This window comes from Felis catus, chromosome B1 (genome assembly GCF_018350175.1).
Source record: "Felis catus isolate Fca126 chromosome B1, F.catus_Fca126_mat1.0, whole genome shotgun sequence".
Taxonomy (NCBI): domain Eukaryota; kingdom Metazoa; phylum Chordata; class Mammalia; order Carnivora; family Felidae; genus Felis; species Felis catus.
The window spans coordinates 1,729,155-1,746,291 of record NC_058371.1 but is presented as its reverse complement, the minus strand read 5'-3'; the positions used below and the strand labels follow the sequence as shown (position 1 = coordinate 1,746,291).

Below are 17,137 nucleotides of genomic sequence, written 5' to 3'. Positions count from 1 at the left end.
TGCAGGCAAGCAACACATCCTTGTGGAGAGAATGAACGTATCCAATAAGAAGCGAGAAAACCATGGGAAGATCAAAATAATCGTGGCCTGCAGGACGGCGTGGTGGAGACAGGGGTCCAGAGGGAAAGTGCTTTCCGGAGTGACGGCTGCCCGACCACAGGCCAGGCACTGAATCGAGACCTTCATCCATTATTTTATGTAAATCTTACCAACCTCCTGCATTTTACAGGTGACAGAATTGAGGCTCAGAGAGGTAATTAGCCCGAAGCTGCATGGCCAGCAAACCTAAGTCGCGAAGCCACCGTCTGAATGTCAAAGCTTGTGTTCTCAGCCCCCCGTCTGTACTTCCTGAAAGCTGAAAGAGGTTTCAGGATGCTGGCACAAACCAGGACAGTGGCTTCAAATAATCTTCTGGTCGCTAACTTTGGCAGAACGAATGCTCCAGCTGCTCCCGGGGCGGGAAACGCAGACACACACAGCAGCCGCCACACGGGTTGCGTATGCTTCTTGGCAATTCAGAGCCCCGATCGCCAACTGTGGCCCCTAGAGATCCACAAACCCCAGGTGGTAGATCCTCGTCTGGAGAAATCCTGTCCTCTGAGGAATTGCGTAGCGGAGTCAGTCATGAATCTTTGTGGGGAGACCAAAATTACCATTTGTGTAAATCTGGACGTGCGCACGTTGAACTTGCCCAGAATAGGGTGCCGAGAATAGCGCCAAAGCCAGGCGGACGCAGCGAGACGATGGGGACATCTGGGGACAGAGCAGGAATCCCGTATGTTCACACCAAAAAAAAGAAATCGAGCAAGCGACCTTCCCTGGAGACGGAGAACGTGAAGAATTGGTGTGGCCTCAGCTCTGTCGGCCGGGGGCCGTCTGCGCACGGGGCGTCCAGCATCCCCCCTGGCCTCGGCCCGCCTGCTGCCCTGCCTGGATGAGAACCACTGAACTGGACACAGGACACGAGTCCCACACACTTGGCACCACAGGAAAAAGAAAAGCAATTAATTTTTTGATGACCAGAAAAACATAAGAATAACTCCACTACTTACCGACCTAGAGCAAGGCGCACAGGGCTGTCTCTCTGCGTGCCCGCCATGCACCAGCAGCCCTGCACCTCAGAACCTTCTAGAATTCGCCTGTCAGTGGCTGGGACACACTTTCCTGGGTCCCCCAGCTCTGCTCAGACGCTGTACGGGAGCAGACCTACCAGAGCAGGACCCTCGGGGACCCCGCCCCTCCTCCAACCTCAGCTCTGCCCTCCCCCTCGCTCCCCTCCCCCACATTCATCACCGCCTGGCCCTGGGCTCTGCCTCAGCCCTCAAACCGCATTCTAGAACACCACACGCGGCCTATGTCTGGTCATCCTCCTAGAAGGCGGCTGGCTCCGTGACGCTCAGCTGATGCGCTCCGTACCGGGTGGTCTGTGTGAACCAGAACTTCTGGAGACCGTGTGCATCGTAACCGGAGACAGCCTGGGGGGCACGTTCAGCCAGCAAGCCGCTCGTACGGGTGATCCGTTATCTCTGGCGTTGACAACCCAGCCGAGGGAAAAGCCCCTCAATCACGCGGGGCCTCGGGCCTCCGTGGGCACCACTGTGCGGGTACGCTGGCCGCCCTTCTGCCTGTCCGCTCCGTGGCCTGGCTGGGCTCCCGGCAGCCCACCCACACGATCCCGGCCAGCGGGGCCCCAGCCAAGGGTCTGCGCCTCCCCCTTTCTCCCCGCGCTTCCCACCCGGTCACCCCAGTGCCGGTAAATTCCGGTCCTGGCCGAAGGCCGACCCAGTCCTGCTGTCTGTCACCAGCGTCCGGCTTCCGCGGCTCCGTGCCCAGTCCCCTCTGGCGGGACGCCCGACCTCTCCCAGCCGCGGCGTCCTCAACCGCCCAACGGGGCACAGACCCCCCACCTCCCACGGCAACTGTCTTTCACAAAACCACAAAGCTGTGCCCACATGGTGTCTGCCGACGGGAGGCGCGGAGAAATGCTGTTTCAAGAGTCAGACTCGAGAAAGTGTCCTGTACGGCAAGATGGCCTGTGACGCACGGACAGCTGCTCAGTACCCGCGCCAAGTAGGCAGGGGCCACAGCCCTCACGGCACAGGTGAGAAAAAGTCACCTGAGCTTCCCAGGCCGCCCGCTTCCTGCCCTGGCTGGGCACTCCTGCGCTGGGGGCCCAGGGCTCGGCACCTTCTCAGGAGGGACAAGGGGTCGTGTCACCGACTGCAGGTCCGGAGGGCGAGGGACACACCATGCGGACGCCTAGAAGGACCAACGCGGAATTCTCCCCCACGAAGAGGCGGCAGAAGGGTGCCTTCAACCCAACAAAAGCTGTCAGGCACCAAAGAATTCACCAACCTGCTTTTCAAGGGTTAATTCTTTCTGAGGCTCTTTGGAGAGAGCCAGCAGCAGGGAGCAAACTCAAGCCAGACCCAGGCCGAGAGGCTGCCTCTCTCTCTCTCTCCTCTTCCGCCCGAATAAACATTGTGCAGACAGGCCCTCGCAGGCGAGCACAGAGGCGAGTGTGCAAGCTGAGTGTGTGTGCGTGCGCGTGCCCAGGGACTGCAGGCGAGGTGTGAAAGAGATGTGGTCTGGAAAGGGGGAAGCGCTCTGTGCCCCGAAGCAGAACCACCACGCTGGGTGTGGGAGGGGTGCTTTCCAACGGTCTCAGGCAGCCGGAAACGGTCCTGAAACTGTGCGGTCGGGGACCCTTCACGGATGGGTGGCTGGCCACCATCAGCAGCACACCTCGCTTCCCTCAATACACCTGCGCCCTGGCGTGGGACAGAACGCACTTCCCCGCACGTAAATCCGAAAGTCACCCAAAAACTATCTGCTCTCTAGGGCTTAAGCTGTGTCCGTTTTATAGGAGAGAAGGCCGGCTAGAAACTACCCCACTTTCCTCAGGATCTAGGACACGCTTATCAGATTGAACCCATAAAACACTGACATACAGCAGCTTTGGGACATGATTTAGGAAATCAAATATGAGGACTCCGTTTGCAAAATCCCATCTCTATACAGCCTGTCAGAAATACCCCAGAAAGTGGGGCATCCGGGTGGCTCAGTCGGCTGAGCGTCTGACTTCGGCTCAGGTCATGATCTCACGGTTCATGAGTTCGAGCCCCGCATCGGGCTCTGTGATGACAGCTCGGAGCCCGGAGCCTGCTTCGGATTCTGTGTCTCCCTCTCTCCCTGCTCCTCGCTTGCTCATGCTGTCTCTCTCGCTCTCAAAAATAAATAAACATTAAAATATTAAAAAAAAAAAAAAAAGAAAGAAAAGAAATACCCCAGAAGGTGAAGCGAGTCGCCCCTTCGTGACCAAGGAAACGCTGCTGAAGAGCAGGCCCCGAGCCGCCTGGAAAGCCAGCCAGCAGGCCCCGAGTTCACCACACCAGGAAAAAGTCACCGGAGTCTTGGAAGGAAGCCTCTCGCCCAGCTCTTCCCCTGTGTGTCTGCTGGGTTGGTGGCCGGGGGTTCAGAGGGCGGCAGCAGGCCCTGGCCGAGGCTGTTAGGACGTTTCCTCTCTCTCTGCTGGAAGGAGGGCCTCTCACGGGCCCGGGGTTTTTAGCACTTCTGCAGGGAACAGGGTTATCTCAGAAGCCAGGCGCCCCCAAAGGCTCAAACTGCGGAAAAGGCTGTGCTCCCAGCCAAAGAGGCAGACACAGGAGGTGGTGCGGGTAGAGTCCAAATGGATGAGGTCAGAGCTGGGTCCCTGCAGGGGACTCTGGGACATCTGCGTGTCAGCTCAGAGAGGGGGGCTGGGAGCCACCAGCCCTGCCCAGCTAGCCGGGACGGGGGGTGGGGGAAGGGAGACAGGAGGTGGGGGCAGGAGGAGATGGGGGTTGTCTCCAACCAGGATGGGGGGCAGGAGGTGCCTGTCACACCCCTGTGTCCGTCTCTTACCCTAAGTTTTCCTGGCACGCCATTATCTGCTGAGCTTGTGAGCCGGGCTGGGCCCGGGCTGGGCCAGCTCCTGGAGCTGAGTCCCTCATCAGGTCCAGTCCAGGCTCAGGGCACGGAGACCCCGGGGGCTCCCTGCTGTGCAGGTGGCCGAGTGCCAAGGAGCCTGAGGACAGGACCCCTGGCACCACTTAGATTTGCAGACGTACTTGCCCCCCCTCCCAGAACACGGAGCCCCCATCCTGCCTTAACTGTTCACAAGAACCAGATGTCCTCACTTCTTGCCCGAAAGTGCACACCAATCCTGCAGGCACACCGGTCAGAGTCAACCCCACAGGACGAGTCCACACTTCCGGGTTGGCTCCTGGTCCCTTCGGGGGAATGACAGCACCCACCTAACACGGGGGCACCCTGGCCGCGATGGAGGGTCTCGCCCCCGCCCCGCCCCACCCGCACTGACGTCCCTCCCCCTCGGCCAGCACCGCGGCAGGCTCGCTGGGGGGAGCCGGGCCCCATCCCCCACAGCACGGAGCACGAGGGGCCTCCTGGGTGAGCCCTGAGCTCCCGAGGCCCCTGGGCGGCGGGACGGCCGTGCAGGGGCAAGTCTCCGGGTGCCGGGTCGTGGCCCACAGGGGCCCAGCGTGGGGTCGGCTGTCTGGGGAAGGGCCCCCTCTGGAAACAAGGCCAGTACTTCAGCAGCACATAAGGCTCCAGAGACAAGCACCACCCTGGGGCGGGGGGGGGGGGGTACGGGAGTGCCGGCGACTTGGGCTACACTTTACCCCTCGGGGCCGCAAGTCCAGAGTGGAGGCCGGGCGGGGCCGGTGTGCGATGGGGGCTCCCTGGCTCACAGATGGTGTCTTCTCGCTGTCCTCGCAGTCCTCACCGGCAGAGGGGCTGGGAGCTCTCCAGGGACCCTCTCCCGTGTGCGTTGATCGCGGCACGGGGCGCCACCCTCGCCACCTCAGCATCGCCCTCCTCCTGACGTCACCACCTTGCAGGGTGAGATTCCAACCTCACCCATCCACGGCACTGGCCCAAACACACCCACACCTGGGTCTGACCCTGGCGGTCCCAGGATGCTGCTGGGGGCCAGGCGCCAACCACACGCGGAGCCGCTGAGGCCGCCGGGCCAGGGGGTGTGAGGGGCCAGAGGGAACTGGGCCTCGCCCCGAGGCAGGGAGGCAGGGTGGGGAGCCCCAGTTGGAGGAGCCAGGGCCGTGCCAGGCTCCTTGCGAACCAGGCCCTAACTCTTGCACCCCAGGAAGAGCTCAGGGGGCCGCAGGTGAATCGGGAGACAACTATGGCCCCAGAGAGAGGCCGCTTAGCGCCCAGAGCCCCTCACAGAGCGGGACCGCTACCACGGGAGCACCCTATGTGGCGTCACACGGGGTTTTTTCTAATGACGTCATCGATGTTACAACCTAAATGCAAACCTCCACCTGTACGGTCTCGTTCTCTCCTTATTTACGCCAGAAGAAAACCTACTGGTTTGGAGTTTTCTGAGACAGTATCAGGTCAGAGTCCTTCCGTTCCCCCGGCCCGTGAAAAGACCGAGAACCTTCACGGCTTCTGCCGCACAGACGTTACGGAGCTCGGTGGGCTGCAGACGCGGTCTTCGTGTTTTACACGAAATTCATTCAACCTGCGACGTCACTCAAGATGTGAAACGGCGAGTATGTGAGTCTCTTGGAAGTGTCTCAGCTCACCACCCACCTCAAGTCACAGCACTGTTTTCCTCTCATGCTGGGACTGTCTCTGGAACTCGTACTAAACTCCCAGGCCGGCACGTGGCCATCCTGAACTTGAAAGGGCCCCTCAGAACCCCCCCAACTGCCCCCTTGTGTTTTATGGGGAAAAAAGGCAATTTGAATACTGTATTTTTAAATAAAAAGACTTTATTTATGACTTCAGGTAGCAGCTAACAGTTTAAGAAAGCTTGGGGAGAGATTACTTTCGCGTGGGGGTATATGTGCACCTTGGGAAATATTTGGCTAAGGCATAAAATTAGCATTTTTTAGTCATCTGTAAAGTGCTGAGAAGTTTATCTCCGGTGATGCCCGCGTTAATGTTCTCAAACCGCTCAGTGAGTACGACACGGAGACGTAAACCCACGCTGCACGGGACGGGGCCCACTGCTCGCCCGCACGCCTCGACCGCGCGGGGGCTTTGTGACCTCAGAATGCAAGCCTTCGTGCTTGCAGGAGGCACACTGAGGCAGTGTCCCCGGCCTGTGTCCCACCCCAGCAGGGACACACCCACACTCTCTAGCACCATGAGTAACCTCAGAAGGCATATTCGAAGCAGGCACCGAGGTCCAGGTCAGCAGGCGCGGGAAACACCCTGAAAGAGCTGAGGACACGCTCAGTGTGCATCTCCTACGAGAGGGAAACGTGCATTTCTAATGTGGGTATTGATACTCCTTGCGAGGAGGAGGGAAGGATCTTCTGGTGTGGACGCTCGAGTCTAAATGTTGATAAGGTATTGAGCATTTTGGTTCAAAGCCGAACGTTATTTGTGAAACGTTACAGACGATATATCGACTAAAACATTAACTGTTAATCTTTAATAGAAAAAAAAGGCAGTACAAAAATACTACTTTGTTAAAATACACAACACGCACATTATGCCGCTTTGGAAAACCCACTTCACTTCAGAAAGCAAATACCACCACCTGGACGGGTGGGGGGGAACGTTAGCTGGCTCTCTTCAGCGTTACGGACTCTGTGCTGGAATTCAAAGATATACAATATAAATAAAAGGAGAGACTCTGAATCGAGTAAGATTACTCTAGGAATTGTTAATAAGTTTCTCTACGACAGAATAAGCTGTATTTCCCCATAAGTTCTGAGTCCGCGAACTCTCTAAGCAGCAGGGCCCGCGAGTGGGTGCGGAGCGTCTGTGTTTCCGCGTGGTCTGACGCGCTCGCGAAGCACGCGGTCGCCCCCGGACGCCAACACGGCTGCAACCTGGCCTGGTCCTCTGTCCCCTCACAGGCGTCTGTGCTGGCTTCCGCTCCGGAAAACACCACCGTGACGGTATTGCACATTTCTTCCCCCAAGACGTCATTTACCCTCAACCAGTGTAGACACGGCTACAGCCCTCGGGTCGCCCGGCTTGGCCACAAGGACGCGGCCACCCAGATGGGCCGCGGACTCACGCGTTCAGCAGGGGGATCTGCCAGACCATGATGGAGGCGGCCAGCTCCTCGGGGCGCTGCGGCCGGGACTTCCTGCTCACCCGCCGGTGGCCCTGGCCCCCACACACCACCAGCACCGAGCTGGCTTTCGCCCTCCTGACCCGCCGCCCTCTGCTCGGCAACATGCTGGGGAGCCGCAGGAGGTCATAGACGACGCTCTCCTCCGCTCTGGGCTCCAGGGAGCCCGAGCCCTGCGATGGGGTCAGGGACCCGGACGACGAGGAGAAATCGCTTCTGTGGGTCACGGAGCCCAGCGAGCCCCCCAGCCAGACGGCGTCTGGGCTGCTCTGACTCAGGCCGGGGCCCGGCCCCTCGCCTGGCAACACATCCTTCTGGTCTCCGTCCTGGGGGTCTGCGCCAGGTGGCGGGCTGCCCGAGGGCTTGTCCTTGTCTGTTTTGAGGGCGGCGGTGGCCATGACCAGGAACTTGACGGGCCCGTTGTGTGCGTGGTAGGAGACCATGCCTCTTCCTGGGGGACGGTGGGGGGGAGGGGGGGAGAGGTCATTCAGCAATCTTCAGCAATCACCGCGTGCGACAGCCCAGAGGGGGTCAACACGCATCTGCCCCCGTCCAAACCACAGAATCCCACACACGACTGGGACACCGACTGACCACTTAACACGAGAACAGCTTCTCGAAACCTCGTGGATTTTTAGTTAAGTCCACGAAATCTTCCAGAATGACGGGCTAGGATACAACCCTGGTTTTCGTCCACAGCAGCTCCGCCCCGACACCCACAGGGGACTTTTCACAGCAGCGAGACAGCTGTTTTCCTGTTCTCTGTATAAACGCCTTCTCACTTGCTCTACAGAAACATGTTTAATTTTTCTAAGTCTTGATTGAAAATTTAAATGCCAGGGGTGCCTGGGAGGCTCAGTCGGTTAACCATCCGACTTTGGCTCAGGTCACGATCTCGTAGTTTGTGGATTTGAGCCCTGTGTTGGGCTCTGTGCTGACAGCCCAGAGCCTGGAACCTCCTTCAGATTCTGTGTCTCCTCCTCTGTGTGCCCCTCCCCCACTCACACTCTGCATCTTTCAGTAATAAACATTAAAAAAAAAATTAAAAAAAAAAAAAACGAAAATTTAAATGCCAGAAATGTGTCAGTTTTAAGAACAAGATGCCTAAGTAAACGGCCAGTAGCTTCCTGTCATTTTCTGTTACAAAAAGGTTCTAGGAGTTACTTCTGTGGTTTTAATTACATTGGGGACTTTTTGATTTAAAAGTGACGTGAATTTAATTTTAAAACATCACCTAAGGGGCGCCTGGGTGGCGCAGTCAGTTAAGCGTCCGACTTCAGCCAGGTCACGATCTCGCGGTCCGTGAGTTCGAGCCCCTGCGTCAGGCTCTGGGCTGATGGCTCAGAGCCTGGAGCCTGTTTCCTATTCTGTGTCTCCCTCTCTCTCTGCCTCTCCCCCGTTCATGCTCTGTCTCTCTCTGTCCCAAAAATAAATAAACGTTGAAAAAAAAGAAAAAAAAAACACATCACCTAATCCAAGAGCACGTGTCAGAAACTACCTATAGGTCTTTTTCGAAGCAAAGTTTATTTCCCCCCGAACGTCCTGACCCTACGTTGTCAGGTAGGAACAGGGTGTCAGCACTTTTTAAGTGGTTCACAGGTGAGGGGACCAGGATGGGAAGCATGTGTCCCTTTGTCACCAGACGCTTTAAGGCTGACACGAGGCCCTAGCCCTCACCTTCACCCCTCCTTGGCCAAAGCAGATTAAATCACAGGATTCTTTAGCCGGTGTGAGTGGCAGTGGCCAACTAGTAGGTGCTGGAGGGAACCTAGAGGGGGCAGGAAGGCTTGACCCCAGCTGGGGAGGTGTGATCTAAAAGTTACAGAGGGACAGACACGTCATATGTTATGAGGCAATTATAGAAAATGGAAAAAAAAAAAACAGCAAAATCACAAGTTTGGTTTTTTCAGGTACAAATTGGCAAAACTATACAGAAAAATCAACAGAACGAGGGTGTACGACTCAGGAGAATAGTCAGGTATGTAGTGAGGGAGGGGCCCCTGTGCCAGGGGCAGGGGCAGGTGCAGCATGACCGCTTCATCAGCACGGTCCAACCTGTACGTGTTGGTTACGTGCAATTTCGTGTACGTGCAATACAGAGCTCAGAATAAAAACTGAGATTAAGAAATGAATGACCGGGGCGCCTGGGTCGCTCAGTCAATTGAATGTCTGACTCTTGATTTCGGCTCAGGTCACGATCTCACAGTTTCGGGAGTTCAAGCCCCACATCAGGCTCTGCCCTGACGGCACAGAGCCTGCTTGGGATTCTCTCTCTCTCCCTCTGCCCCTCCCTGCTGGTGCTCTCTTTCAAATAAATAAATAAACTTAAAAAAAAAAATCAACAAAATTGGAATCCTTAGCACCAACAGGTGGCTCCTGAACTTAGGGAAAGATAAGTCTGTTAAAGCCCGTGGAGAAAAAAAGCTTTTTGTCTGATGTCACATGAAATACTCTAAAGTTGTCAGTAGGAAAAAACTATAGAAACAGAATCTTTATTGACATTTTGGTGAGTTTCCTACAAATCTTTTTCTTCTGAGAGTTTTTCCCACATCGCTGATGTTACATCATCAACGTAAAATTTGAGATCTTGGTTTTACTTATGGAATTGACGTTTTGTGTGTATCATTTAAAGCTCTCCACAAACACCATTTCTACTGGCTACATCATATACCAAAATGGCAGTGCAACCACTTTCTCAACTGTCTCTTTCCCCCTAATTTTAAGTTGTTTCCTATTCCGGGCTACTAAAAATTGAATGCTGTATCGAATATCTTTTTTGCATCTTGTTTTTGTTCACGGACTCGGCTGCTTACCAAGGCAGATTTCTGAACTGAAAAATCCTGAATCCAGACACACAAGCCTTTTCAGGCTTGTGATCTAAAATGCCAAATTGCTTCCCGAAAATCCTGTACCCATTTGAACTCCTAGCAACGTTGTGCAAAAAAGCACACCTCACGTTGTCCAGAGGCTGGGCTTCCTTCTTGGCCACATAAAATATAAAAAGCATCCACTTCCACTGAGCAAAACCATACAAAAACGACAGAAACTAACAGGTGGCAGTAAAGGTAACACGAAAACGTGTTTGGGGGGAAAGATTCTCCCTGGGCCACTAAAGAAAAGAAGGGAAAAAAGAACCCCAGATAATCTACACGGTTTAAGCAGACCCTCCCCCCCGGCTGCAAAAGCGCAAGGAGGCAGACGGGCTCAGCGAGCCGACGGGATGGGATGGTGCGTGCGGAGGGGTCCACTCACCGGTCACTTTGGGGATCCCCTGCAGACGAGGCACGGGCAGGGCCACCACGAAGCCCAGGCTGGTGCCGACCATGAGCAGGCCATGGCAGACGAGCAGGCTGGTCACTGACAGGCGCTGGTGCCCTGCAGGGGGCGGGGGGCGGGGGGCGGAGTCCAGTGTCTGCAGCAGGTGGGGGGCAGGGCAGGTGCTCACCCCCACCCCCCGGAGCGCTCCCCGCCCAGCCAACCCCCTCCCCACCGGCAAGTGGCTCTGCAGCTACACTGCACTCGGTCCCTGCCCATCCAGGAAGAGGAAGGCCGCAAGCCGAGCATCGTCTCGGCCCTCCCCACCCCTGCCTCCTAGAAGGAGAGGCCTCGCCTCACAGGTGACACAGAACTAACACGTGATCTGTGTTCTGTGTTCTACATCATGCGCCCAGCACGACTCCCCGACTAGTGCCCCGCGGCACAGCTCATCAGTGACGGCAGGTGACACGGAGCTAACACGCGATCTGTGCTCTATGTTCTACGTCACACGCCCAGCACGACTCCCCTACAAGTGCCCCGCGGCACAGCTCATCAGTGATGGCAGGTGACACGGAGCTAACACACGATCTGTGTTCTATGTTCTATGTCATGCGCCCAGCACGACTCCCCTACAAGCTCATTGGCAGCTCATCAGTGACAGCAGGTGACACAGAGCTAACACGCGATCTGTGCTCTATGTTCTACGTCACGCGCCCAACACGACTCCCCTACAAGCTCATTGGCACAGCTCATCAGTGACAGCAGGTGACACGGAGCTAACGCGCATTCTGTGTTCTATGTTCTACGTCATGCGCCCAGCACAACTCCCCTACAAGTGCCCCGCGGCACAGCTCATCAGTGACAGCAGGTGACACGGAGCTAACACGTGATCTGTGTTCTGTGTTCTACATCGTGTGCCCAACACGACTCCCCTACAAGTGCTCGTCGGCACAGCTCATCAACGACAGCAGGCCACACCCCAGGCTTCTGTCGGGACGGGGAAGGACGTGGGACATGGTTTGGGAAATGTCATATGGAACGGTGGCACCAGGAAGGCCTTCGCGGCATGGCCTTTGGATCAGTTTGGGTTACAGCCACAGCCCTGTGGCCCAGAAGTGCATGGGGCCGCCTGGCTGGTCTCCTGTGGGCCTCTGCCCTGAAGGGTGCCGGGGGTGTCTGCGTGATCACCACCACTCCGCGGGTGGCACCACTCTGAGCGAGACACACGGCGACCCCCGGCCTCTCTCTGCCAGCTCGAAAGCCGGCGCGTGGACCAGACGGCGTTCCTTGTGTGTGAGGCCACGGTGGCACCTCAGCTGACATGACCCCATCCTGCACAGACAAGGTTCCTTCCAACATCTCTGCATCGATCTCAAGTTCACCTCCCGTAAGAAACATGGCAACAAGTGGCCTGGTACCAAGGCCAAAGCTACATTAACACGACCATTTTTACGAATTTTTTTGCAACGGCAAAAAACAAACAAGAAGGGGCGCCTGGGGGGCTCAGTCAGATAAGCATCTGATCCTTGGTTCCGCTCAGGTCATGATCTGGCGGTTTGTGAGTTCAAGCCCCGCGTCGGGCTGTGCGCCAACAGCACAGAGCCTGCTTGAGATTCTCTGTCTCCCTTTCTGCCCCTCCCCACTGGTGCACACTCTCTCTTCCACTCTCTCTGAAAATAAGTAAATAAGCTTAAAAACACAACATCTACAGCGAACAAAGATTTGGTTTTGCTTCTCAACACAGACTTACATCCTGTTTTACAAGCTCATGATGGTTTACGTTCCCAGGACTCGCAAACGTCTGAGGGACGTCGTTCTGGAGATGGGTGGGTGCTGCGGGAATTCTGTACACACCACAGAGCACAGGTGCACAGGCACCGTCAGACGTGATGGGGCCAGCGGACGCGGCTGAGGGATGAGATCCTCAGCACTGTTCACAACCGCCATCAACGGGCGACAAGCTGGGGGGTGTCCACATGCTCACGGTAGATACTCCAACAGAGGCAGGGAGCGGGGGCAGCACAGAGCCTCTAAGAGTGGGACGCAACGCTTCAGCAGGGTCCCTCTCTCTGCACCGGCACCCAGAACACCCCACAGGCAGCGGACAGGGCCTAGCCGCTGGCTAACCCGGGATTAGCTGCTGGCTAACCCGGGATTAGCTGCTGGCTAACCCAGGACCACTTAATCCACGATGGCAGCAGGAACCAGGATACCAAACCCCATCCTCAGTTTTGCTTCCTAATTCACAAATCATCTTCAGTCTGGTTTAATTTGCTGACTTCCCCTAGGATGTGGTCATTGAGTATTTCTTTTTCAATTATACTGATTTTACTTTTTTTTTAATCCTAATTTGGCCATCATACGTGGCCACATCCCTCCTGGAAGGCAATGCGTTCGCTCCGTGGGGACACAGAAAGGCTGACTTCACATGACCTCTCAGAACTTCTCCGTCAAAACAGTCTCCCTGGAATATTCTAGACAAAGCAGCAAAACGTGCCGCTTGCATCGTGGAGTAAGTAACTGAGTGGGAGCCCCAAGGAACAAAGCCCCGTTACACGCTTTCGCTGTAAATTCTACACCAGCAATCTACTCTCCAAGGTGTGTGTGCTCATCCGGAGGCTGCGTTATCCCGTGTTCGACCGCGTGAGGGCCGATGTGCTGTACGTCACGGAGCCTGGGTGTGATGGCTTTCAGAACAGAGCTCTACCCAGAGGCAGCAGACGTGGCCCACTCAGCACAGCCACGTCCTCCTCCAGGAAAAGCACGCTGGGGCCTCCAAGAATTATTCGGGTTCCGTGAAGTTCTGTTAACTCCCAAAAAAGGTGTGAATTACCAGTGCATCAATTTTGTGTTCGATTTTTGTTCTTTCTGGCTGGGGCAATCTTCATCTCCAAAACCTACTGGAATTTCACCGTCCGGTAAGGGCACAGAAGGGTAACTTCACATATTTCTGCCACGTGTACACAGCGAAACCCATGTGGGCAACCCATGAACACGACTCTCGGACGGAGGCTCCGGGTACGCGCCAGCACTGGACGTGCAGGAGCGCGTGAAAGCCGCCGGCAGTCACAGGCATCAGTGTCCAGAGAACGACACGGCCCAGCGGCCTCCAATCGGCGCACCTCCGTGCCTACAGCGTGAACACCGAGTCCCCCGAAGCCGCAGCCAACTAACGCTTGTCTCCAGGGAGCACTGGCCTGAGGGTAAGACCACTGGTAAAAGTTCAAGGGAAGACATGGGGCTTGGGCCTTCTCGTTCTCTACATCACAAAATGCAACGAGAATGAGACCAATTTGGGGGCACCTGGGTGGCTCAGTCGGTTGATGTGGACTCCGGTCATGTCTCAGGGTCGTGAATTTGAGCCTTTGCGTCAGGCTCTGTGCTGATAGCCTGGAGCCTGCCTGGGGTTCGCTCTCTCTCCGCCCCTCCCCTGCTCTAGTGCGTGCCTGCTTGCTCTCTCTCTCTCTCTCTCTCAAAATAAATAAATAAACTCAAAAAATTTTTTAAACATCAGACCAATTCTGGACCACGTCTCTCTGAGGACTGTACCCCACAGCCACTGAGGAGGCGAGACAAAGACAACAACATTCCGAGCGTGGCGGACTTTGCTCTAACCACCCAGCCCCCTCCAAGGCCGCTACACAACCTTCACGGAGAGTCTGAGACGCAGGTCAGGCGTAAGATGCCCCCGGACGTTGGTGAAATTCGGGAGAACACGCGTCACCCGAAGGCTCCCGCCCCGATCTGGCCTGGAGGCTTGCTGGTTCTCCACAGCCTGACGGCGACACGGGAATGAAGACCCACGACCGAGGGGACGTGTGCTGTGACCATAAGGACAGAGCTGAGCCCCGTTGGACGCCGGCGTCCGGCCTGCGGAAGGTGGGCTCGGGGAAGCGTCTCACCGCACAGCCTCTCAGTCCCACCAGAGCCCAGGTGGGTCTGTGACAGCACAGGAGAGCCACGCAGAGGGAGGCAAGAGAGTCACTGACTGGAGGGTGAAACCAGTCACGAAAACGCTCGTGAGAAATGAAGGAAACACCCCCATGTGTGGGTCTGTGAACGCAGCGTGGACGTGAGGGCAAGCGAGGACAGGGACAGAGCTCAGCCCTACGAGAAGGGGCCCAGCCCGTGGCACTCATGGGCTAGCCTGTGGGGGGTCTGGAACCGCCTTGACCTTGAGCAACAAGGGCAAGATGGCAGCAGGTCCGGGGCTCCCCTGGGGCTGCTTGGCCAGTGAGGCCAGCAGGGCCACGGGGTCAGGACTCTGGGGGCTCAGAGGGCAGTCCCCCGGACGGGCCGGCCGCTCACGGGCACGACGAGAGCCTGCCCGACACACCATCTGATACGACGGATCCAGACTGCACACACCTGCTCCACCACCTGGCGTGCAAAAGGGAACACACCAGGTCCCCAGGGAAGTGCCCGTAAACCAGCGTTTTCTTACACGCAAGCTCATAAATTGTGTCAATCTGTGCTCCTCGCAAAACAAAAGCGCCCTATGGTACTTAAAAAACGATTTGTACACAGCTCGTCCTATGGATTAAGTCTCCCGACCACCACACACGCGTGCACATGTGGAAACCATGAAGTGGAGAATGCGTTAGCTTGGTTGCAGCGAGCCCTTCACGACGTGCACACGTGTGCAAACAACGAGCCACACGGCCGGTGCGGTTTTACGTGCCAGTCACCCCAGTACAGACACGAAACACAACCAGGGAGCAGCTGTCCCTCGTTCGCCGAGCCCCAAACGAACGTGTCTTGTCACCGTCCCCGCTTCCCACTGTCCTCTCTGCCCCCAGCCGGCCTGCCTTCCAACTCCAGTGTACTTCCCCTGGTCAGAGGCCAGCCTTTCTGGAACCTGAACCCAGACTATTCATTTCTCAATGTGTCAACGGTGACCGTTCCTCCAGTACCTTCTGCTCAAGCTACAGACATCTTCAACACTGTCACTGACCCATCTGCCACCAACCCACCAAGTAGCCACCAACACACTGCCAACCCACCACCAAATCTGCCCTGAGTCTGGAAGATTCTGAGAACTTGTTTCACTACCGACATGAGCAGGGAACCCAGACAACTTCTAAGAGCTTTTTTCCACGCTTACGTACTTGCAGAATTTAAACGTCACCCGACACGTAATCCCGATTAAGAGGCAACTTGATTGGGGTTCTCTAACCTGCTCAGCCGTTCGTGATGAACTTTTCCAAAGTGAATCCTAAATTCAGTGCCTTTACTATCCTGGTCCCCCCTGCTCTCAAACACCAGCAGCACAGCTCCTTCTTCACACGTACACACACACACACACACACACACACACACACACACACACACACAGGTGTGGTGCACACACCACACCCACACTCACCCACACCCACACTCACGCATGCAAGCACGCTCACGTACACACAACAGCACTCCAGGTACACACACACTCTCACCGCCTGTGAGCACCTATGCACACAACACCCCCAGGTGCATACAATGCGTGCACACGCACGCACACCGGCACTCGGGCTGTGCGCGTGGCCGTCCCCCGCCCGGTGCTCCTCTCCTGGCCGCTTGGATACGCACTGCAGGGCTCTCTGCGCTCCTGAAGCCCCCTCTGACTCTGCACAATCCTCTCACCTCGTGACGGTGGTACCTGACTCTGTCTGTCCTGTCCCCCTGTCCCTCATCGCTCGCCGGGAGGGCAAAGTCCCACACAGGCCCCTTTCCCGACTCGTCGTCCGCATGCCAGCCCCTCCTTCCAATTTCCCACGGGGCTCCTTCGCTCAGCACCACACATGCTAGCTTCCTCCAAGCCGGCTCTGTGGCACCCAGTGTCGCTGATGACTTCACGTTCTGCCCGAAAACCCAGGCCCCGAATCTCAGGCTTTCTGGCCCTTCCTCTCCCCAGTCGGTCCCGCCGCAGGTGACTCTGCTCACTGCCGCTTGCCGGGGTGCGTCCCTCGGGACCACAGGACGGCCCGCCATCCCGTCCTCGCAGCCCGCTGCCGGGAAGCCCCTTCCACACTCATGACCGCACAACCTTCCCGGCCTCCTCCTTCCCTCTGCCCCTCCGCCCTTGCACGGCAGCCACCTGCTTACGCATGTCCATCACACGCGGACGTGCCCCAGCTACAAGCCCGCACACACCAGCGATGCGTTCCGCGTACGGCCTACACGCATGCAGGCACCAGGTACGCGCTCACACACACTAGCTGCACGTTCGTTTATGTGACATACACACACGTTAACTACACGCCTATATGTACCAGATACAGGAATACACTCTAGCTCCATGGGTGTCCGTACCAGCTACACGAAATACAAACGTATACATATTGGCTAGAAACTTATACACACTGGCCACACACTGGCAACATGGTCCTTGCATGTGCTAGGTGCCTGTTTGCACTTACTGGCTACACGCTTATGTACACACTTGCATGCGTGTTTATGCAGACACATATGTATGTACACATACTAGCTATGCGTTCACACGTGCCAGCCACGTGCACACACATACCAGCCACATGAATCTACCCACACGAGCTACATGCACACGCACACGTGAGCCACCCATGTATACACACTCACCACCCAGACACACACACAAGCTACTTGCCGCCCCACAGCCGCATTCCTGCACCTTTGCTGGTTTTGTCCCCCCCCCGCCGCTAGCGGCATCCTTCCTGCTCTGTGCCTGGTGGCCTCCCAGCCGAGAAGCTGCGTCTCTGGCTTCCCTTGGGAGCTGTCCCCGCCCCAGCAGATCTTTTCTTC

General features: G+C 56.6%; 1 protein-coding gene and 1 long non-coding RNA gene across 7 annotated transcripts in view; one reads left to right on the top strand and one right to left on the bottom strand.

Annotated features, from left to right (window-relative positions):
* Positions 1 to 1,229: 1,229 nt before the first annotated feature.
* Positions 1,230 to 2,492, top strand: LOC111560070. Its single transcript, XR_002741566.2, has 2 exons — positions 1,230 to 2,101; positions 2,227 to 2,492. It is a non-coding gene; the product is annotated as an uncharacterized LOC111560070 (long non-coding RNA).
* Positions 2,493 to 6,451: 3,959 nt separating this feature from the next.
* ARHGEF10 (Rho guanine nucleotide exchange factor 10) overlaps positions 6,452 to 17,137 on the bottom strand; it is a 103,275-nt gene continuing 92,589 nt past the window's right edge. For 5 of the 6 annotated variants that reach the window (XM_045055175.1, XM_045055177.1, XM_045055174.1 and 2 more), the window contains 2 exons: positions 10,370 to 10,492; positions 6,452 to 7,568 (listed from right to left, as the gene is read on the bottom strand). In XM_045055175.1, coding sequence (XP_044911110.1) covers positions 7,057 to 7,568; positions 10,370 to 10,492 — 635 coding nt within the window. In that variant the 3' untranslated portion in view covers positions 6,452 to 7,056. The remainder of the gene's footprint in view (positions 7,569 to 10,369; positions 10,493 to 17,137) is intronic. The other variant, XR_006596198.1, reaches the window with a different exon arrangement.